This window comes from Podarcis erhardii (assembly GCF_964252035.2).
Source record: "Podarcis erhardii genome assembly, chromosome: 1".
Taxonomy (NCBI): domain Eukaryota; kingdom Metazoa; phylum Chordata; class Lepidosauria; order Squamata; family Lacertidae; genus Podarcis; species Podarcis erhardii.
In genome coordinates, this window is record NC_138497.1 from 16,244,826 (window position 1) to 16,267,568 (window position 22,743).

Below are 22,743 nucleotides of genomic sequence, written 5' to 3' on the forward strand. Positions count from 1 at the left end.
TTTGTGGGTTTTTTTGTTCTTGTTTTGATTATGCATTTTGTGTGTTTTTTATATTGCATTTTTATGTTGTGAACTGCCTTGAGATCTATGAAGGGCAGTATACACATCTGTCTGCTCAGAGTACTAGACGTTACGATAAAGGGTGGGTGAGAAACCCACCACTAAGCAAAAATAAAAATAAAATTTACCAGATCTTTTCTTTTTCTTCTTCTTCACTTTGATTGGCTTGACGACCAGCTCCTGGTTGAAGTCTTCAGAACTGATCACACTGAACCGCTGCGAAGAAAGCAGACCTTCTTTCTGGACTTGGATTGAGGCCTGTTCTCCACTGGTCACAAAACTGCAGCCGCTGCCCACAGAGCTGACCGAGGTGCTCCTGCTCTTGGGCTCACTGGCCACTGAGTAGCCCCGCCTTCTCGGGTCGGTGCTCAAGTCCCCGAACCCGTTGAAGCTCTGGGAACGGATCCTCTCTGTGAGCAGGGCCACTTCCAGGTCTGCTCTGGTGACAGAGCCATTCCTGTCACCAGGCGTTTGGGATGAAGGGAAGCTGTTCCGCGTTTGGCTTGCTTCTGGAGAAGGTTCGGACGACACAGACGCCGCAGCAACAGAGTACGGGCTCTGTAACTTCGGGCTCGTATCAGATAGCGGGCTCATTGATTTTCCATTCCTATCTGAAATTGGAGCAAAAAGAATGATATAATAATAATAATAATAATAATAATAATAATAATAATAATAATGTATTATTTATACCCCACCTATCTGGCTGGGTTTCCCCAGCCACTCTGAGTGGCTTCCAACCGAATATTAAAAACAATACAGCATCAGACATTAAAAACGTACCTAAACAGGGCCGCCTTCAGTTGTCTGTTAAAAGTAAAATAGTTGTTTATTGCCTTGACATCTGCTGGGAGGGCACTCCACAGGGCAGGTGCCACTACCGAGAAGGCCCTCTGCCTGGTTCCCTGTAGCTTTGCTTCTCGCAATGAGGGAACCGCCAGAAGGTCCTCGGAGCTGGACCTCAGTGTCCGGGCTGGACGATGGGGGTGGAGCTGCTCCTTCAGGTATACAGGACCGAGGCCATTTAGGGCTTTAAAGGTCAGCACCAACACTTTGAATTGTGCTCAGAAACATACTGGGAGCCAATGAAGATCTTTCAGGACCAGTGTTATGTGATCCCGGTGGCCAGTCCCAGTCACCAGTCTAGCTGCCGCATTCTGGATTAATTGCAGTTTCTGGGTCACCTTCAAAGGTAGCCCCATGTAGAGCCCATTGCAGTAGTCCAAGTGGGAGATAAATAGACATTTAGGGGCAGAAGGAGAAGAATTCCTTTCCCATTAAGCCATGGTTAGGTAAAGGTAAAGGGACCCCTGACCATTAGGTCCAGTCGTAGCGGCGTAGCGTGGGTTGTCAGCACCTGGGGCAAGGCAAGTAATTTGCGCCCCCTAACCCAGGGCAAGGCAAGTAATTTGCGCCCCTAACCCCTAGCCTGCCGCCCCTGCCAGCTTCTTCTTGCTGCTGCCTGGGCTGGTCGGGTGTGGTTCTCTCCCGCGCTCAGTGCTGCGCTGGGCGGCCGCTGCACTGTCCCTCCCCCAGATAGTCCCTCCCTCGCTCTCTCTCCGCTCCGCACCGCACTGCACGCCTGGCACCCTCCCCCTCCACAGTGGGCGGCGACCCGGCAGCTCGGATCGGATTCGCACAGCCAGCACTGCAGTGAGAGAGAGTGAGCCAGGTAGGGGCAGAGAGCTGCGAGTGCAAGCGCACCCCCCCCCAAATGTTGCGCCCGGTGCAGCTGGCCCCCCTGCACCCCCACGCTACACCACTGTCCAGTCGTGAACGACTCTGGGGTTGCAACGCTCATCTTGCTTTATTGGCCGAGGGAGCCAGCATACAGCTTCTGGGTCATGTGGCCAGCATGACTAAGCCGCTTCTGGCGAACCAGAACAGCACACGGAAACGCCATTTACCTTCCCGCCGGAGCGGTACCTATTTATCTACTTGCACTTTGACATGCTTTCGAACTGCTAGGTTGGCAGGAGCAGGGACTGAGCAACGGGAGCTCATCCCGTTGCGGGGATTCGAACCGCTGACCTTCTGTTCGGCAAGTCCTGGGCTCAGTGGTTTAGACCACAGCGCCACCTGCGTCCCTAAGCCATGGCTATATTTCCCTTAATATAACCATGGCTTAATGGGAAAGGAATTTTTCTCCCTTCCTTGTAATGCTAGAACTTGGGAGCTGCTCAATGAAATTCGTGGACTGTCTTCAGTCTTCTTTCTCACGCAAGACAGAAGAACACATGATTAATCCAGGGGACTGGCTGCTGCAAGATGAAGCGGCGGCTGCTAGCTCAGACAGCTTTAAAAAAAAATAGACCCCCATGAATTTGTTGCTCTCTGGCTGTTAGCAATGATAGATGAAAAGAGGGTTGGATTGCATGCAATGCTAAAATGTAAATTTGTGCACACAAGTGAGAATGTTCCCGCCCCCCCCCCCAGGTCAGGAAAAGGACGTTTGTTGCGTTTCTTTCAGTTTCAAAGAATCCCAGCTTTGAGGAATTTATGAAGCAGGTCACATTCACACCATACCTTTTAAAGCACAGTCATGGCTTAACAATTGTGTCCTGGCTGCATAGCTGTCAACTTACAGATTTGAAAATAAGGGACCAGCAGCCTCGAAAATAAGGGATCAGCAGCCAAAATAAGGGATTTTCCAAGCACAGGTATGTTCAACTTCTGAGCCCCTCCGAGCCAAAGGCAGAAAGCCCAGTCAGCAGCCAAATGAAGCCTCAAGCGGTGGTTCCCACAGTGCAGCAACCCAGCAAACCACCATCACCTCTCCGCTGGGAAGCACTGAGCAAAGGCGAGTCCCCAGGCAACGCGGCCGATTTGATTGGCACAAGGCATGCAAGCTCCACCCCCCAGTCATTCTTAGACTCCTTATTGGGTGAGCAATGCAGCCAAGCAACACAGTTGGAGCCTCCCTCCTCCCTGGCCGGCAGGGAGGGAGGGAGAGGAGCTGCTTCCTTTGAAACCCGGGAAATTTAAGGGACATCATCAATAAGCGACATTAGCAGGACACAGCGCTGGGATAAGGGACTTTCCCACCAAATAAGGGACAGTTGACAGCTATGTCTGGTTGGCTGTAGCCTGAAGAAAAGACCCTGTATCTGCCTATGCTCAGTTGGTAGAGCATGAAGACTCTTAATCTCAGGGTTGTGGGTTCAAGCCCCACGCTGGGCAAAAAAAACCCTATATTGCAGGGAGTTGGACTAGATGATCCTCATGGTCCCCTTCCAACTCTACAATTCTGTGAATCCTGGGAGCTGTAGTTTGCCTCTCGTGGATCTACAATTCCCAACAACCTAGAGTTCCCAGGATTCTTTGGGGGAAGCCAGGCACTTTAAATGTGCAGTGTAGATGTGACCCCAGAGTTTGTGGTTTAAAGCAAATTCCAAACAATTTAGCACAGTTTCCAAACCAACCAACTTCAAACTGCAGTTTATGAAGCTGCGGTTCAGCTAACCAGAGTTTGTTTTAAATCATGATCCCTGGTTTGTAAGTAATATTAAGTCAGGATTATTTGAAATGAGAACTGAACACTCCCTCCTAGCCTTGCAATAGGAATAAGGGGAGCATGCGTGTCTGAGGGTAAACTTTGGGGTAGTTCTAGCTTGTGAACACTGTACTATAGTTTAGTGTTATGTGAGAATGCAGCCAGTCTATCCCTCAGACTAGCAGCTACGGTATTCTAAGTAAGAACAACAAAAAATCAGTGCTGTTTTGAAATTAGTAGTTGAGATCAGTGCAGTTTTCAAAGCTTCAGCCTAGCAACTTGACTCAAAATGTATCCAAGCAGAAGGCAATCTGCTCCTTGGTCTCAGGAAACATCATGCAAAATCTGGTTATGATATCTTTAGAGTTGTCTGAATGCAAAGAGAACGAACGACTTTCCAAAATATATAGCAGATTGCTAGGTGACGGACAGCAGAAGGCTAATGTCTTCATGTGTTGCTTGTATGTTTCACAGACACATCTGACTGGAAATAGAATGGTTCACCAGATTTGGTCCAATCAAGGGGTTTGCAAAGCAGCAAAATAAAAATATGCTTTTATGCATGTGCTTTCCAAGATAAATTTGACAATAACAACAAACAAACTGTTGAAGTAAAGTGATACCACTGAAACTCATCTCATTAAAAGGCTGCAATTCAACAAAAAATATCAGGAAAATTCAAATCATTTATTTAAAAGCTGTGTCTTATTGTGTCCTAAAAATCATTCTAAGCAAGCCAGAATTTATTGTGATGCATTGGTACATACTTGCATGCAGTAAACAAAGCCACATTGATATTAGGGCAAGGCTGGTTTGTTTTGTTTTGCCTCAATGGGAGCTTTGCACATTTGTCAGAGACATCTGGCTGCTGAGAGAGGCATGCAAGAGGTGTCCTGTGTTCGTGGCTCCCAAATGTATCCTGGCATGTTGCTTTGGGTTAATTAGGATAGCATCTTGTCCTATAGTGACATTTTACCAGCGAGATAGTCCCAACATTTGTCCCCGAACACCTTGGTCATAGCCTTCCAATAGGTAATCTGCTACTAGACAGGGCAGCCCAAAATAAAACCAATAGCCCTATTCTCCAAAGATTTATCCAGCCCATTCTAATGACAAGAACAAGAGGAAGTAGAATTTGTAGGCTGAGTGACCCGATAAGAGTCTTAAATCTGCTCCCTATTGCTAGCCTTCACCCAAGGGAGTCCATTATCAAAAAGGCATTTCCATTCTGCAAGTGATGGTCTCCGATTTCTACTGATCCTGACCCTGAGGTGTAGCCACCCCCTTCACCTCCCCACACATAACTCCATGCCATTCCAGAAACTCCACCAATCTCCAGGAGTAACTTTTTGAGGGACAAAAAGGGCAGTGGCAGCAAAGCACGCACAGCTCCAGACACAACTCCTTGAATAAAACAATCATCTATGCATTAACATAAATCTTTTTTAAAAATTACTATAAGCTTAGTATGCTAATGTATGCAAACCTATTGAGACCAATCCTTCTGGTCTGCTTGAGATCCTAATGATATCTCTGTCTCCCTTTAAGAGAAAAATCTCAGTTTCTGTGCAGGATACAGACACAATATCGCCAGATCCTTCCAAACTTCCAATCAGGGTCTGTGAAAGCAAGAGAAGTTAAAGTTGAGCAATGAATGTGCCAGGAAGCATTTTAGGATGCAAGCAACACTTCAGAGGCCTGATTTTATTTTTGGCAAGCAATATTATACAGTCAAATCAAGGAGCAAAACAGCAGTCCTAAAAGAAAGAAAGCACGAATGCAGGCTTGGGGAGAGGGTGACTCATGTGAAGCTTGGCTAAGAACAGAAATGGGCTATAAATGTTTTATAAACGTAGCTCTGTTTGTGATAATTCACTCCTGGCTTAAGAAATGTAGCTTCAGACCACAATTATAGACACTTCCAAGTCCCAAAGAAGCAAAAGATTGGCAGAAGCTCTTAAAGGACTTGGATGAGATAAAGGGAAAGGGTAACTTGTATAAACTCAACTAATTTGCATGACCTATTTGGAATTCACTGTCAATGGGCTTTATAGGTAAAGGTAAAGGTACCCCTGCCCGTACGGGCCAGTCTTGACAGACTCTAGGGTTGTGCGCTCATCACACTCTAGAGGCCGGGAGCCAGCGCTGTCCGCAGACACTTCCGGGTCACGTGGCCAGCGTGACGAAGCTGCTCTGGCGAACCAGCACCAGAGCAGCACACGGAAATGCCGTTTACCTTCCCGCTATAAAGCGGTACCTATTTATCTACTTGCACTTAACGGTGCTTTCGAACTGCTAGGTGGGCAGGAGCTGGGACCGAACGATGGGAGCTCACCCTGCCGCGGGGATTCGAACCGCCGACCATGCGATCGGCAAGTCCTAGGCGCTGAGGTTTTACCCACAGCGCCACCCGCGTCCCTGGATGGGGGCGTCCCTGGATGGGCTTTATAGCCAAGTGCAAAATGATTCCCATTAATAGCAGGCTAGGGTGGCTGAACGTGTCATCAGCTTGGAAGAGAAATGGGACTGCTAAATATGCAAGTTTGCAAATTAAACAAACAAAACTAAGAGCTCAAAATGGAAGGAGGACCTGTGAAGGTCCAGGATTTACTGAACATTGAAGTGTCAACTGAGAAAGAAAAGGAACTGGGAATGGAAGGGAGTGAGGAAAGGAGAGGGAACTGGCCTGCTCAACCCTTTAACAGCTTATAACAAGATGGGGTGGGGGGTTTAAAAAGCAGCAATTCTTCCCTGCATTATACGAGGATTTTTCTAGGAAGGAATAGACATTTTCACCCTGCCTACAGCATCCTGCCACGCCACTCAAAATGCTCATGTTCAAGGCTGCTTGTCAGCTCCAGACCTGAGCCCTCGTATACAGAACACTAAGGAAAAAGAGGGGAAAGTATTGGGATGCTTCCAAATTTCATCTCAGCCAACCAACAGGCCACCCCCTTTGAATTGACAGTGCATCTCAGAGCATGCCCCAGAATTCCTCTGCAATGTACAATGGCTCCAGGGCAGGTGAGTTAATATGAAGTGTCACTGCTTTATCATAAGCAATTCTATGTCTAGAAAGCATGTTAAGATAGGAACAAAGGAAGTTGATCTTTACAGAGTCAGACCCACCGGCCCATCAAACTCAATACTGTCTACTCTGACTGGCAGTGGTTTTCCAGGGTGTCAGGCAGAAAGTCCTTCCCATCACCTGCTACTAAACCCTTTGAACTGGAGATGCCAGGGATTAATTGAACCTGTGCCCTATTTGTGCAGATCAGATAGTTTTAACAGACCTCTTAATATCAATGTAATTTAACTGTTCCAGATTGAAGGCCACTCACGTCCAGCTTAAAACGCTACTGCTCTCTTGGTTTGACTCACCTGGTTTACTGTATCTATTAAATAGATGCTATATTCATTCCAGCTCAGCACCCATCCTTCCTGGAAGAAGCAGGAAATGAGTCCAAGTTGCCTGTCTGGGAAATTGCAGCTGCTGTTGCTTAAGGGCTCCAGTCGGGGATATAATTCAAAAGGCTTCATTCCAACAGGAAATACATCTTTCAAAATAAACGTGGCCTGAACAGTCCCATGAACATCTGATTTCCAAAGGCGGATCCCAGGCCTTGCAGCAAACAGGGTCAGGTCGCTTTGCTTGCACAGCCCAGGTACAAAACATGCTCCAAGTTTGCCAGTACTAAAAATGTAAAAGCAGAAGAATGAACAAACCACATGGTTATTATACTCAGAGGTGGGGAGTGGTGGGACTGGGAAGATGAACAATGCTAAAACTCTTTCGTCTCCAAGTGCAAACTGATAAAGTTTTGCAGCAAACTGCGTAAGTGAAAACATGGTTCTTATGCTGCAAGTAAATAATTGCAGCATAATAATAATAATAATAATAATAATAATAATAATAATAATAATAGGTAAAGGATCCCTGGACGGTTAAGTCCAGCCAAAGGCGACTATGGGGTTGCGGTGCTCATCTCGCTTTCAGGCCGAGGGAGCGGGTGTTTGTCCACAGACAGCTTTCCAGATCATGTGGCCAACATGACTAAACCGCTCCTGGCGCACAGAGGACCATAATGAGTGCCAGAACACAGAGAAAGGTGTTTACCTTCCCGCCACAGTGGTACCTATTTATCTACTTGCACTGGCGTGCTTTCGAACTGCTAGGTTGGCAGGAGCTGGGACAGAGCAACGGGAGCTCACCCTGTCGTAGGGATTCAAACCGCCGACCTTCTGATCAGCGAGCCCAAGAGGCTTAGTGGTTTAGACCACAGCGCCACCCGTGTTACCAATATGCAATACATAAGAAAGAAAAACATGTGCTGGAAGCCAACGGGCTCTGCATGGCCTACCATGCATGCTCCAGAGATTTTTCCAATCCCCTCTTCCTCTTGCTGCAACCCTTGGTGTCTTCGTAAACACTGTTTCTGGGAGTCAAGAGATTTGTCCCAGAGCACAGTGCAATGCATCCACTGACCATTACACTAGGTGCACGTGGAAGTACTGTGGCTCACAGTTAGGGCTGTTCACAACCTGGATAGATACTTGCTCTTTCTTCTTCTTGGATGGGAAATATTTTACATCCTCAAAATGCAAGGGTATGAAGAAAACAGAGAGGGATTAGCAAATTTGGTATAAATAGCTTTGCTTATTTTTATTCTGCCTACCCTGTTGTGTGTGCCCTGCACTGTTTCCTGTCTGCTCTGGAGGATTGGGGGAACACTCCTAACAGATTTAGTGGTAATGTGCGGGCAAGAGAAAAGGGAGAACGTTCCACTGAGCAATCCTTGCGCTAAAAGAATGTTCACCTTAGTGCTATGCCACATAAAAACCTTTGTTTCGCTACCTGTTTGGGGATTTGGGGATGAAATAATAATACTACTACTACTGGGAGAGGATTGTGTGAACGAACAAGGAAATGTGAGTTAGCTCTTAAGCTCAGGAATCATGAGAAAACAATTATGGAACAAAATAAGGTCAGAATACTAATTTCTTGCCCACCAATAGCTGGAAGCTTCTTACATTTTCACTTCAGCAGAGTCCTTCCCCATTGCAATGATTAAAAGAATAAAAACATGAACAGTACTTCAAATTATCCATTTTGCCTCCTTTATTAACAACTTTAGAAGAGGGCAACAGTGCATGAAATACCTTAGCAGAATTATACAGAGTTATATACATTATTTAAATCTCATCTCTAAATGTCTGGGCAAAAATCTAGAAGACCTACTTTTTTCTGGGTTGGCTTCCAACTTGCTTGACAGATTTTTCTTCAGTATAAAAAAGCAGACTTCGCTGTAATGTGGAGACCAGCAACACTTTCTGGCTATAATCCAGCTGCACGACTGAAGAAGGCTCTTCCAGTACCAAACTGGAGTTGCAACGACCCTGGAAGGACGTAGTGTGGATATACAGAGCCGTCATATTTCAGGTTAAGTTGTCTAAACTTGCCGGGTGGCCAGTGCAAGCTTATGTTAAAGCTGGTTTATCTAGCATTCGACAATTTGTAGGGGGTCCACTAGAATTCACTTCACATAGTTAATGTCACAGCATTTTTGAGTGCTTCTTTTTGCTTAGGATATTTCTCCAAGTAAAAACCTCAAGGCTGAAAGGCAGGCAATGTTCAAGACCACCAAATGATCCCATGACTGAGCAAAGATGCGATGCCAAGTCTTGCAGATCAATACCACCCATTACAGGGATTCAAGTAAATAAATGCTTTGGGGAAAACATAGGTAAAGGGACCCCTGACCATTAGGTCCATTTGCGGACGACTCTGGGGTTGCGGCGCTCATCTCGCTTTCCTGTTCAAGGGAGCCAGCGTACAGCTTCCGGGTCATGTGGCCAGCATGACTAAGCCACTTCTGGCGAACCAGAGCAGCGCACGGAAACGCTGTTTACCTTCCCGCCGGAGCGGTACCTATTTATCTACTTGCACTTTGACGTGCTTTCGAACTGCTAGGTTGGCAGGAGCAGGGACTGAGCAACGGGAGCTCACCCCGTCGCGGGGATTTGAACCACCGACCTTATGATCGGCAAGTCCTAGGCTCTGTGGTTAAACCACAGCGCCAACTACAGATAGTCATCAAGGCGGGAGGGGAATAAACCCTCAATAAATGCCATCTCACAAGTCGCAGAATTTTACATAACTGCTTCTTTACTTACAGCCCCCTAGGCTCCACCTTCTCTACATCTTAACTACCACCCTCCAATTTTAATCTATAGGAAAAGTTTTTATATATGCTTTGAATACAGTGGTACCTTGGATGGCTTGGCTCCCAAACTAATCGGCTCCCAAACGCCACAAACCCAGAAGTGTATGTTCCGGTTTGTGAATGTTTGTCAGAAGCCAAACGTCTGACGCGGCTTCCGATTGAGTGCAGGGAGCTCCTGCAGCCAATCAGAAGCCGTGCCTTGGTTTTCAAATGGTTTCGGGAGTCGAATGGACTCCCGGAATAGATTAAGCTCGAGAACCAAGGTACCACTGTTATTTGTATCCCAGGTACCAAAAGTTTGGGCAAACAACCAATTACCTGATCCAGATCCAGAGCAGAATACACTATTTTCCCTTTGTCATCTCCAGAGAACAATTTCATTCCATTGGGACTCCACGCCAAGGCTGTGATGCTACTTTTGTGAATACCAGACACGTTAAACCTCCGAAGCTGCAAAGACAGACACCAGTGAGCATACGGGAGAAACCAAGCAGAAAGTGGAAGGCCTACAGTGGGTGGGTTTATTCATTGATGTAGCTATCAAAGGTACTTCTCTATTAGTCCTGCTACTTCATTTTAATGCTCATGCACGTTTCCAGCGAGATCTGTGCAGTTAGCGAACTGCAATGTCACAAAAAGCCCCAACTGACACTTTAACACAGGGGTCGGCAAGGCTTACTGGGCATGGGCTGGATCACTCCCGCGGAGATCCCCTATGGGCTGGGCCAGCACAGCACAACGCCGGAAATTGCATCTGTGCTTGTCCGCGGTGCCGGAAATTGCTTCTGCGCATGCGTAGACGCCCAAAATTGTGCCTGCTCAGAAGCGATTTTTGGCATCTGAGCATGCGCAGAACTGTTTTCGGCGCCATGGACATGCACAGATGCAATTTCCAGCGTCTGGGCATGCACAGAAGTAATTTCCGGAGCTGCAGAAGAAAGTCCCCATGCCATGCTGTGCTGGTTTAGTGTAGTGCGTGGGGACTCGCTGAGCAGGCGGCTCGGTTCGGGGGCGGCTCGTGGGCTGGTTAAACGGCATCCGTGGGCCACTTCTGGCCCATGGGCCTTAGGCTGCCGATCCCTGCTTTAACATACTATTGGCATCCATCTGTCTTGAGAGACAATGGAGCGCACCTCTGGGGTGAAGCCAAACTGCTGTGTTAGCAGCACTGAAATGACCTCCCCAGGATGCAAACCTGGGCAGTGTATATGGAGGTCCTGAGCTGTCCAGACGACAAGACCTCACTGACGTGGTCAAAAGAAAAGCTAAGCAAGGCGTTTGGCACCAGCTTGGCTGGTACAAGGAGCAATCCAATTGTCTTTGGAAAAAGGCGTACAAGGAGCAATCCAATTGTCTTTGGGTTTCCCTCTGGATTTACTCCTGTCTTTTCTTCTCTCAAAGATGTACCACAGGCAGTGGAGATTGCAAAGCAGCTGCTCTACCACTGAGCTTAATAATAATAATAATAATAATAATAATAATAATAATTTATTATTTATACCCCGCCCATCTGGCTGGGTTTCCCCAGCTACTCTGGGCAGCTTCCAACAAAACACTAAAATACAATAACCTAATCACACAATTAATGTGAAACCTTAACCTAATCACACAATTAATGTGAAACAGCACAGGCTGTAACCAAGTTTGGCTCTTACTTGTTTGTTTCTCCCTGGCAAGGACGAGACAAGCTGAAAAATAGCAATCTTGCCCGAAGCTGTCCCAACAGCAACAAGATCATCAAAGCAGCTCAAGACTTTCACGACAGTGATAGACTCATTTTTCCCCTGGTGGAGCAGAAAAAAAATAACACAGCTGTAAAATTAAGATGCCATGTTTATTTGTATCGGCCGAGACAAAAGTGGGATACCTGAAGGAAAGCTTTCACTCCTCACCTGCTGACCCCAAGATCCTGAGGCAATTCTGCTGTGTGTTTCTCCACCACTGAAGTTCAAGTATGTGGAGATCTGGGCCAGAGTTGTCTGTGTGGTGGGCTTCCTCCCTGAGGATCTCATTGCCTAAGAAGGCTCAACTGGCTAGCTTTCTGGGGGCTTTCCATAGTCTAGTGAAGACCGCTTTGCTTAGAAGGACCTTTGGACTAGGAAGGGGCTGTTGCTGCAGTTTGATCCACATATATATTATTAAGATTTGATCTCTAGCTAACGCTGAATAAAAATTTGCTCTGTTGCTGAAACTGCTTTTAACGTACCGTATTTTTTGCTCTATAAGACTCACTTTTTCCCTCCTAAAAAGTATGGGGAAATGTGTGTGCGTCTTATGGAGCGAATGCAGGCTGCGCAGCAATCCCAGAAGCCAGAACAGCAAGAGGGATTGCTGCTTTCACTGCGCAGTGATCCCTCTTGCTGTTCTGGCTTCTGAGATCCAGAATATTTTTTTTCTTGTTTTCCTCCTCCAAAAACTAGGTGCGTCTTGTGGTCTGGTGCGTCTTATAGAGTGAAAAATACAGTACATATTTTTATACTGCGGATGCACAGTACAATACAATCTTGTCTTGTGTGCAATTAACTCGCATTATTTCAACCTTACAAGATTGAAAGCCAGCAGTGTGAAATCCTGCAAATTAATTATATGCAAGGCAGAGAGCTTTAAAGCGCATTTTGCACCAGGTTTTCCCAACATGGAAAGAGCTTTTAAGCTCTCAGACTTGCTTGCTGGGCTCTGAGATACTCTTAAGAGTATATCATATTGCTGCTGCTTCTGAGGGTTTTACTTGTAGCTTAGGAATTGTTTGTTTTTCAAGTTCTGTGTTGTTGCTGCTGCTTTTGGTATTCTTTTGTATGTTTTATAGGATAATTATGATTGTACTGGCTATTATGATTGTACTGGCTATTATAATAATATTAATGTTTGAAACATATTATTGAATGTCTTGATATGTTGATAGCTGACTTTGCAATATACTGTTTTATTACCAGTTTTTTATCACCTGTACAAATTTTTTGATATGCTATATGAATTATTGTTTACCATTTATAAGATGTCAATATTCCTGTCTGCTGATAATTAAACAAGAGCCCTCACTATTTTGTTTTAGATGCCTGCTGAAAACTGTTATATTTCAACAAGTCTACCCAAACATACAATTTATTCACCTAAAGTTTCTTTTACATTGTGACCGATTTTAATTTGTGTTATATTTATAATTATTTTATGTGTATATATATGTTTTAATAGTTTTGTGGATTTTAGTTGTTTTTTACTGGTAATTTTAGCATGTGCAATGCTTAGAGAATTTTGTGATGAAGCGTGGTCTATAAAACTTTCCAAATAAATGAAATATCAATATGAATTATAATTGTGTGCCTCCACCTCAAGAAGCCAGGAGGGTGACAACACGAGAACGGGCCTTCTCTGCACTGGCTCCCCATCTGTGGAATGCTCTCCCCAGGGACGTTCGCCTGGCGCCTTCACTATATACCTTTAGGCACCAGGCCAAAACATTCCTTTTTAACCAGGCCTTTGCCTGACTTGATCTACATCCTATACACTTTTTAAAATGCTGGCTCTGGGGTTTTTTTTTGGGGGGGGGTGTTATTGGGTTGTTGTTGTTGTTTTGATTTTATGTATTTGATATTTTATGTGAACTGCCCTGAGACCTTTGGGTATAGGGCAGTATAGAAATTAAATAAATAACATAAATAAATAAAATATGTTGATATTATGTTGTTGCAATCTATATGGTATGAAACTGCTGTTGAACTTTGAAGTACTAACGTTTACCGTATTTTTTGCTCTATAAGACTCACTTTTCCCCTCCTAAAAAGTAAGGGGAAATGTGTGTGCGTCTTATGGAGCAAGTGCGGGCTGTGCTGCTATCCCAGAAGCCAGAACAGCAAGAGGGATCGCTGCTTTCGCTGCACAGTGATCCCTCTTGTTGTTCTGGCTTCTGAAATTCAGAATATTTTTTTTCTTGTTTTCCTTCTCCAAAAACTAGGTGCGTCTTATGGTCTGGTGCGTCTTATAGAGCGAAAAATACTGTATCTTTTGTGATATATTACAGCTCTCATTTCCTTATTGCCCTGCAAACCACTATGGGAACTATCTCTAGTGTAAAAGCAGAATATAAATAAACAGATGTTCTGTTGTTCGCCTCACTGAGAAGCAAGTAGATAGAATTGAGAACAAACCCCTAAATCACACTGTGTGAGAGAAAATAATTACAGACCACAAATAGATGCTGACTCTTAATCTAATTTTAGCAACAGCCGAAGCAACCGCTTTTCCTCAAGTTAACTAACTCTATAGCTTTACATTTCTGCACATTTCAATATGCTAAAATTGACAAAACCCAAGGCATAAGCTTCATCACACCTTTTAAAAAATGAAGGCGTTCGTTCATACCTCAAAATTGTACTTTTTCATCTGGTTCAAGCGCCTGCAGTATAAATACAACATTCCAATACTGCTGCCCACAGCGATGTAGTCGTCATTAGTGTCAAGTGCAGTGAGGTATACCACAATGGAACGGAATCCCTTTTGGATCTTTGTAGGAATGGCATTAAGAAGATAGTACAAGGGACAGAACTCCTTGAAGGTAAACGATGGAGTCGCCGATGCCATGGCAAACATCTGTATGTGCTACCTAGAGGCTGGAAAAGATAAACTGCATGTACTCCTGAAGCCTATGAAAACAATGAGTATTTATTTCAGCGGCCACCCTTAGTATCTATACAACTGGGAGTACATACAATCTTGGTGGGGAAAAGTGGTTTTTCTCCCTCATGAAAAGTTTAATAATAATAATAATAATAATAATACTTACTGCATCACAGATCTGCAACTAGTTGGCTTAACATAAAGCTTACGCTGTATAACATTTTGTGTCTCATAACCCAGAACAACACTTTGTGATTTCTTTTTTATGCATGACAAAGGTTTTCAACTTATGAAAAGGAGAACACAAAGCAATTAGTTGCAAATGTTCCAACACTCTTCCACTGTCTCCCAACTGATGGATGCCAACTGGCACCCTCAATATTTTGTAGGAAAATATTCACTTCCATTAACTGCGGTTCAGAGTTCCATTCAAAGCCTGACCAACTGTGGTTAGCCTTAACAATAGTTTGCAGAAATAAGCCAACTTTGAACTGTGGTTTACAAAGGAGCTTTGCTTCAATAAGCTGGGAATGGGAGACATGCATTTTACCCAGCTTCACTCTTCTCCTCCAGAACCAAGCTCTCCGACAGCAATAGCAGTGTGAATTGATGCACAAGATTCCTGTCTTTCATTTAACACAGGGGTCGGCAACGTAAGGCCCATGGACCCCCGCCGCCCACTCAGTCAGCTCCCATGCGCCATGCTAAACCGGCACAGAGCAGAGCAGGGACCGCCTTCCGCGACGCTGGCTGGTTTCCCATTGGCTGCAGGAAGCTTCTGCAGCCAATGGGAAGCTGCACACGCCGCCTCCACACGGAAATAGTGTTTGCACATGTGTGCGTGCGTGCGCACTCCGGCCCACTGCGGCATCTGCAGGACAGTGAACCAGCCCAAGCCACAAAAACTTTGCCAACCCCTGATTTAACATCACTACAATTGGGGAATGTTCCCAAAGAATGCAAAATTCACAATTCCTTCTGTGCCCCGGGTCCCATTTATGAATCCCACAGAGTTTAAAAACAAAAATACTCTCTAAGAGGCTGATCCAAAGATGTAACAGTGAATCTTAATGTTAGTGTCAAATCTCATCCCCATCCCCACACCTGTGGAAGCAAAGCTAATGGGAAGACAAGAACAACCCTTGGTTTCACATCATGGTTTATTTGGAGCAAAACAAACCATGGTACTCAGCTTGGATGTAACACTAAGTCAGGGATCATGGTTGGTGTTTTTTTAAGCGTTTATTAATTTTCCAATAAGAACATCCAACTAAGATATCAAATCAAATCAAATAAAAAAAAAAACTAAAAAAAAAAGTCCAATTGTCTTCCAAATTGTAATCTTAATTTTTTTGACTTCCCACGGTCTGAATTCCAAAGCGTTTTCCACATCATAGTCCTGTGTCTTATCAACGTCAGGGATCATGGTTTGTTCCTCCCAATCATGCTTGGGGAGGAGTGATGTGGAAGTCACATGTGTTGCTGACAGGAAACCATTAACTATGGCTTGCCACAACTTGCAAACATAGCCAAATAAGCAATCCTGTTCATTCAAGCCAATGCCAATGCTTCCATCTCTGCCACCACAGGAAATTATGCAGAATTAATGTCTGTGCAAGCACTCAAGACCATAGCAAGTAAAAGCCACACATGCAAGTAAAAGTTCCAAATAAATATTGTCCCTTGCTAACAGTGGAGAAGGGGGGGAAGTCTAGTTAAATCCTGGCATCCCTCTTGCATTGGGTCATATGATTTACTCCTACTACTGATATCTAAATATGCATTGAAGACCTCCTCATACATTATAAAGTTGCCTTAAGTGTAGAAAATTATGTACAACCCAAATGCAGTTCATCACTGAACATGGGTTGGCCAGCGGTCATTTACCTGCCTATGTACGCACAGGGAAGAGCCAGCATTGGAATTAGGCACAATTAAAGGTCAAAGTGAATGTCTTGCTAATTTCCACACCCAGTTCTCATGTGACAGCCCTCTGGATTGCTTAAGCTCTGCTAACACAGTGCGCTTAAGAGTTTTTAGGGAACTTCTATTTTGTGAGCTAAGGTTACAATAAATTTCGGATACCGGTACTTTTTTCAAAACAGAATATTAAATTTCATGTCAAAACCAAGGGTTATGGTGCACTCACTCTGCTAGTCTTCCATTGAAGAATCCTATGGCTTTAAGCAGCCAGTTCATCACATTCAGTCCGCTACCCTAAGGCAGGATACATCTTTGTTGAAGACGACAATTTTGGAAAACAATGTGTGTTATCCTCCTGTTGAAGTAACAGTAGCTCAAATAATGAAACCATAAAATCACTTTGAAGGGACAGCGTCAACCGTTTTGCTTTTTAAACATAAAACTAGGTCCCAGGAGAGTTACCATTTTCAAAAGCATACATTTGTAGCAAATAAATGATTTGTCCAAGGAATAATTCAACAGGCATCAGGCAGAACAGTGAAAGAAGAAAATAACTTAAGTACACTGGGCTACAAGGTGGCTATGCCAACATCTGTAGCTTGCAGAATTAGTAAATGCACAGCTCAAGTATCAGGAACCTTGCTACAGATATTTAGAATGGAAAAGCTTCTCGGAATATGTTTTCATTTCAGGAACCCAGGAGCTGTTAAGGGTTGGTGCTGCAATATTAATTCTGCAAACTGTGCAGCAGTGAGAGGAGTTGCTTAAAGAGATGGCATTCCCACCCACCCCCATTTCAATGCCGTGTAGAAGTTGTATTATTAATTTGTTTTGCTAAGAAGGGCATGAAGAGGAAAGCACAAATCTACAAGAAAGAAAGAAAGAAAGAAAGAAAGAAAGAAAGAAAGAAAGAAAGAAAGAAAAGACTAATGGGAGAAGGGAAAACTTCTGGGTGGATTTTTGTCCTTCCTCCTCAATGCAGAATGACAATTCTAACCCATGAGTGATAAAAGAGGGCAGAATTAAGAGATCCCATTAATCGACAGAGTAATGATCAGCACTGTTGGGAAGCCCAACCACCCCACCTGAAGCATGAACGAAACTAGAGTACAGGCAGGCAGGCAGGCAGGCGGCCGAAATGCACTAAAGGAGGTAAACAAACCCAGCACACGGCGGTTCCCAAACATGCGCCCCCGCTTCACCTCCGCAAGAGATGCTCAAGGCAAGCCTCATTCTCTGTGCGCGCCTTGGCGGGCAGAGAAGCCCAGAGCTCGTCAGGACGGAGCCTCGACACGTGTTTCCAGCGCCGGGTCTCTCGAAGGAAACCCGGGAAGGAATGCGTAAAAAGGGGGTTCTCCGGAGGGTGAGCGTCCTTCTTATCGCCTCCTGCAGCCCGGGAAGGGAAGGGGAGAGGGCCGCCCAGCCAGGAGGCTCCCACCCCGTCTCCCCGCCGCGCTAGGCTGCCCTCCTCACCTCAGCCGGGGCCGGGGCCGGGGCCTGAGCTCCCGCGTCGCCCCCAGGCCCAGCGGAGCTGGGTCTCCAGCGCTGGGCGGCGGAGCTGGGCGGAGCCGGACGTGAGCGCACTTCCGAGGGGAGGGAGCGGCCTCGGCCTCGGGTAGCGGCGGAGATGGCCGGTAAGCGCTTCTTCCCCCGGCAGCAGCGAGCGGGAGCGCGGCCTGCAGCTCCTGCGGCGGAGGAGGCCCCGGGTGCCTCCACCAGGGAAAGCGGTTGCTGGAGAAAGGCGCATTGGGGCGCCGCAACCCAGCAGTTTTTCCCCTCCCTCTCGAGTAATACTGTACCAGGACTGGGATGGGGGGGGGGGCTTGCGACGGAGCTGAAGATGAAAGGGTGTCGGGACGGTGGAACTCCCCGCCACTGGAGGCAGGGTTGGCCTCCGACTTCAGAACTATAAGATTAGGGCCGAGTTTAGGTTTGATGAGGCGCTAAGCTGCTGAAGGTAATGGGGCCCTTTATATGTCCAGCTGTCCTTTGTCAACAACAAATGGTCGCTTTTTTGTGTTGAATATATGCTGTATAGTAATTTATGAACCTAATAGGGATCTAAAGCCATTTGCACATGCAGAATGTAGGCACCCCATACAGTATATAGAAATGAGCAAAACAGTGATATTTCAGGAAGCAGGCTAGCAGGCGGGGCCCATGACTTACTGTACATCATAGAAGCCTACACAACACAAAACACTGTTGCTGTATGTAGGTTTTATTTTGTTTGGTATCTTATATTTTGGAAATGTACATCCAGGTGTTTTTTTCCTTGTAATTTTTTGGGGGCCCCCAAGAGAGTGGGGCCCTAAGTTGTAGCTTGTTTAGCTTATACATAAATCTGGCACTGGATATGTTGCAAGGCAGCCATGGCAGGAGTTGAGAGGGGCTGTTAATGTAGGCAGGGTGGAGGGTGAATTTTGGGAACTGGTTGTGGGGTTGCGAAGGAAGTGAGATGATCCTGCGATGCTACTACAATCCCGACTCCTGGTTGGGTTGGGTTGGTCATCTTCACAAGTTAGGGTGATGGGCAATGGGCAGGCGCACGGTGTTGCAGCGGGCAGAGAGCTGTCAGTTTTCTATCAATGAAATAAAACCTCTTATTGAAGGTTTGAAGCCAAGTGCCAAGTGAAGATAGAGGCTGAAACTTCACAAAACAATGAGAATGGTGTTGTTGTTTATTTTGTTATTAGTACATTACAAAAAAATGTTGCCAGCAGTCTAAAATGTCTCACATAGATATTATCCCTCTTCCTATTTAAAGGGTTTTATTGTTGTGTTTTTGATTAGCCAAAGGCTCATCTCCCAAGACACCTGTATTATCCATCAGTGCAAGAAAAATTAAAGATAATGCAGCAGACTGGCATAATTTAATGATGAAGTGGGAAACTCTGAATAATAAGGGATTTACCACTGCCACCAAAATCGTGAACATCAAAATTTCTGGAGAGTAAGTATATTGAAAGATCTTGTCGATGGTTCCAATGCAAATTTATTACCTTAAGCCATCACTTTTTAAAATCTGCATGATATGAATGTAACAATTTACCTTGCATTATGCACAGACTACAGTTGACCCTATATATTATAGGCAACAAGGGGTAGGAGTTGTCAGAGGAACAGAGCTTCTATTATGTACAGTGAATAATATTTTTCTTTAGGTGCAAAGATGGCAAGTTGGAAATAGAACATGATAATATTGCTTCAGAGTCCGGAAGACGACCAGTTGACTACAATGTAGAATTGGAGGAGTGCTGTACAGAACTACTTGATACTTTTGAAAACATGGTACGCTATTTCTCTTATTAGGAATCCCACAGCATTTTTCTGTTTCCACCATCCTCCTATAGATCAGTGGTTCCCAAAACTTTCCCCCACCCAGGGGACCGGTTAAGTGATTTTTCTGCAAGTTGTAGCAATTATAGCACACACTGCTAGATGCTGTGTGATTTTTAAATCTATTTTTATGGACACATTGCAGACCACCTAAATGAAACTGAACCCTTGTTCTGGAGAGGGAGAGGCCATAGCCACTTGTGGGAGATCTATAGGTCTTCTTTTCAACAATGTTTTCCATGAATATTCAATACAACAATACAACAATATACAAGAGAGGGTATAAGAATTATATGCAAATCTACCTAATGGAGCAATCAGCCAAATGAAAAATGAATCTCTTCTGTGCAAAATTCAGAAGGGAGAACTGAAGCTATTCTTAATGTTTTGTTGTGAAAAATGCCCTTTGAGAACTACTAATTTTAGTCCAGTACTGACTGAATACTTTAATTAGTGATTTGTCTCTAATCTAGTTATCCAGTCTTTGTAATAAAAGTTCCCTGGCTGTGAAGTTTGAGTTGCTAAAAGTAGGGATTGAGTAGCCTGCACAGATAGAACATACGTTAAGCTGCAGTCGTATTCATGTGTACTCAGAAATAAGTCACATTGAATTCAGTTGAGGTTAGGACAGGTAGGTGGGACTAGGATTGCCACTTCAGGACAAAAACACATTTATTGTTATTATTACATTATTTACTCGTATGTAATGTGTACCATTTTGGCCCAATTATGTCATGGAAATTAGTGTGTGCATTAGATTTGATGGTGCATTAGATTCAATTGCAAGCTTGAAAAACACAGACATAGCAAATACAGTGGTATCTCTGGTTACGAACTTAATTCATTCTGGAGGTCCGTTCTTAACCTGAGGTTCCACTATAGCTAATAGGGCCTCCTGCTGCTGCTGCCACATAATTCCTGTTCTCATCCTGAGGTAAAGTTCTTAACCCGAGGTACTACTGTACTTTTTTGGTTTTAAGGTTTTGAAAACTGAGGTGCACATTAGATTTGAAGGTGCATTAGATTCACATAAATATGGTATTTATTACTGTAATTATTATTGTTTATTAAATTTGTATATCGCTCTTCATCTGCAGATTTCAGGGCAGTTCCAACATAAAATTCAATGTGACTTCTGAATAGACATGGTTAGGATTGTACTGTTGGTTACAAAATATTAGCTTCTTACACAGACACTTAAAACTTTGTTAGGCAAAAATACAACAGAAAATGGAAAAACTATGTTCAACTACTAAAGGGATCTGCGACTTAGAAGCATATCATGGAGATCAGAAGACACCATTCTTTCACACATGGCCCATTCCTTACTTCTGTAAGTAAATTCTTCCTTTTTGAGATACTGCTATTTCTTTCTGCTGAAGCATATTCATTTGAAAATGAGAGTGGAATACTGTGAGCTAAAGAAATTAAATTTAGCTTATATTGCTTGAATTGCAAATTTGCAAGGCAACTATAGCTCCCAGGAGAGAATGCTTCACATCATCAACCCACATCAATTCCTAGAATTCCATATGTTGAAACCAGATAAGCTTTTTAAAAATTGCGCAGCAGAAGAAATATGGAACTTGAGGGATGGAAGATGAGTTAGCTAATTCTAAAGCTTAAAAACTATAGGCAAGCAATCTAGCTAGCAATGTAGTATGTTCAGCATTTGTAATATGAAGCAAAATCAGAGCACTACTCCGGCATTCTGAATTATGGCTTCATCAATACATATGAGAATGCACTCTGAGGGTGTGGCAGCTGTACCACATCCGCCATGTGTTCCCTATCAAACTGGCTGCAGTAGGGAAGCGTCCTGGAATCATGGCTGCATCTATGCATTTTGAAACCCTGAAAAAAAATATCAGGCTTTCAAAGTGCACAGGGGTACATGCAGACAGTTGCTAGGAAACACAGCATCTAATTGAGAGGAGGGTGGGGACAAAGTTAGTGCACATTCTTCTCTTCATTTGCTGTCCTAAGCCATATTCGGAATGCCTATGTATTTCCAGAGCTACTTCTTGATTTAATTTATCTTTTTCAGATGAAGTTTCTGGAAAGCTCCTGAACATGTACTCAAAGGAACTAAAACTCAAGCAAACTATTGTGCAAGAGATTGCTCATACCGCTGACCAAGATCTCCTGATGACCTACTTGTCGTCATGGTTATACCAGCCCTACATTGAGAATACCAGCCAAGTATTACTAGAAAGCATGCTATTGGAAACAGGACACAGGCTGGTCTAACCTTTCCTGCCACTTCATAAGGTTGCACTTGCCTTGAACTGCACTGCTAATACATTAAACACAATGCAATTTGTATATTTTTATATAGTTCCAACTTTTTAATAAAGTCTGTTTTATTTTCTAAGATTGTATCTACCTAGCAGGTCCCATATTGGGATTACAACTAACAAAACCACTTAGAGGTTTTAGTACCAACCAGATTTATATAAATTTTGTAAAATAATAGAATCAAAACAATTCTAACACAGAGCTTGATTAACTTTAGGGTCTCTAAAAATCTGCTTTCACAGATTTCAATATCCAGTGGAACTCCTTTTTCTTTTGTTTTAAAGTCTGAACTTTCACACCATGAGTGTAAGAGGAGCCTGCTGGAGTAGGCAAATGGTCTATTTAGTCAAGCATACTGTTCTCACTGGCAAACTATATGCCTGTGGAAAGCCTGCTAGGAGTACCTGAGTGCACCAGCACTCTCTCCTTATTTATAATCTAAATAAGACTGTAGCTGGATCTCTCACCAGGGCTATCAGAAAAGTTAACACATGCCTTAGATTATGAGGCCGATATGTAAATCCCATAAAGGCCCATCCTTGCCTCTGTTGCTAGGCCATGACAGCACAGAAAGCACTGGGAATTTCAGGAAACATATACAAGAGGCAAAGTACTAACAGCCTCCTGCCCTTCTCAGAATCCTAGCCTCCAGCCCCCCCTTTTTTTTCAGGCATCAATGGCTATTAGGCACTTTTTGCATTTCTACCTTAAAGAGTCAACAGAAAATTGTTAACATTAGGCAAATGCTACATTACCATTTTGGCTCAGGTTGTGCCTAGAGGCATATGCTTT

At 44.2% G+C, this 22,743-nt stretch overlaps 2 protein-coding genes across 6 annotated transcripts in view; one reads left to right on the forward strand and one right to left on the reverse strand.

The window, feature by feature from the left end:
* Positions 1–17,879, reverse strand: part of TECPR2 (tectonin beta-propeller repeat containing 2) — a 55,819-nt gene extending 37,940 nt beyond the window's left edge. The window contains exons 1-9 of one of the 3 annotated variants that reach the window (XR_014155727.1): positions 17,788–17,879; positions 16,541–16,669; positions 14,137–14,384; positions 11,433–11,561; positions 10,096–10,227; positions 8,793–8,950; positions 6,935–7,247; positions 5,040–5,172; positions 189–671 (exon numbers count right to left, since the gene is read on the reverse strand). Coding sequence is in view for 2 of the 3 variants with exons in the window: in XM_081858542.1 (XP_081714668.1) it covers positions 189–671; positions 5,040–5,172; positions 6,935–7,247; positions 8,793–8,950; positions 10,096–10,227; positions 11,433–11,561; positions 14,137–14,364 (1,576 nt within the window). In the remaining variant the exon portion in view is untranslated. Of the gene's footprint in view, positions 1–188; positions 672–5,039; positions 5,173–6,934; positions 7,248–8,792; positions 8,951–10,095; positions 10,228–11,432; positions 11,562–14,136; positions 14,385–16,540; positions 16,670–17,476; positions 17,580–17,787 lie in introns of those variants that run through there. The other 2 variants (XM_081858542.1, XM_081858543.1) reach the window with 2 other exon arrangements.
* CINP (cyclin dependent kinase 2 interacting protein) lies at positions 17,513–22,027 on the forward strand. Of its 3 annotated transcripts, none has more exons than XM_081866245.1 (5): positions 17,513–17,624; positions 19,108–19,267; positions 19,479–19,605; positions 20,866–20,986; positions 21,701–22,027. In XM_081866245.1, exons 1-5 carry the CDS (start codon positions 17,528–17,530, stop codon positions 21,901–21,903), a joined length of 708 nt encoding a protein of 235 aa, XP_081722371.1. In that variant the 5' UTR covers positions 17,513–17,527; the 3' UTR covers positions 21,904–22,027. The 3 variants fall into 3 exon arrangements, with proteins under 3 accessions (XP_081722371.1, XP_081722373.1, XP_081722372.1); XM_081866247.1 differs by lacking the exon at positions 17,513–17,624 and adding an exon at positions 17,885–17,948 and having other exon boundaries at positions 19,082–19,267; XM_081866246.1 differs by lacking the exon at positions 17,513–17,624 and adding an exon at positions 17,927–17,948.
* The last annotated feature ends 716 nt before the right edge of the window (positions 22,028–22,743 follow it).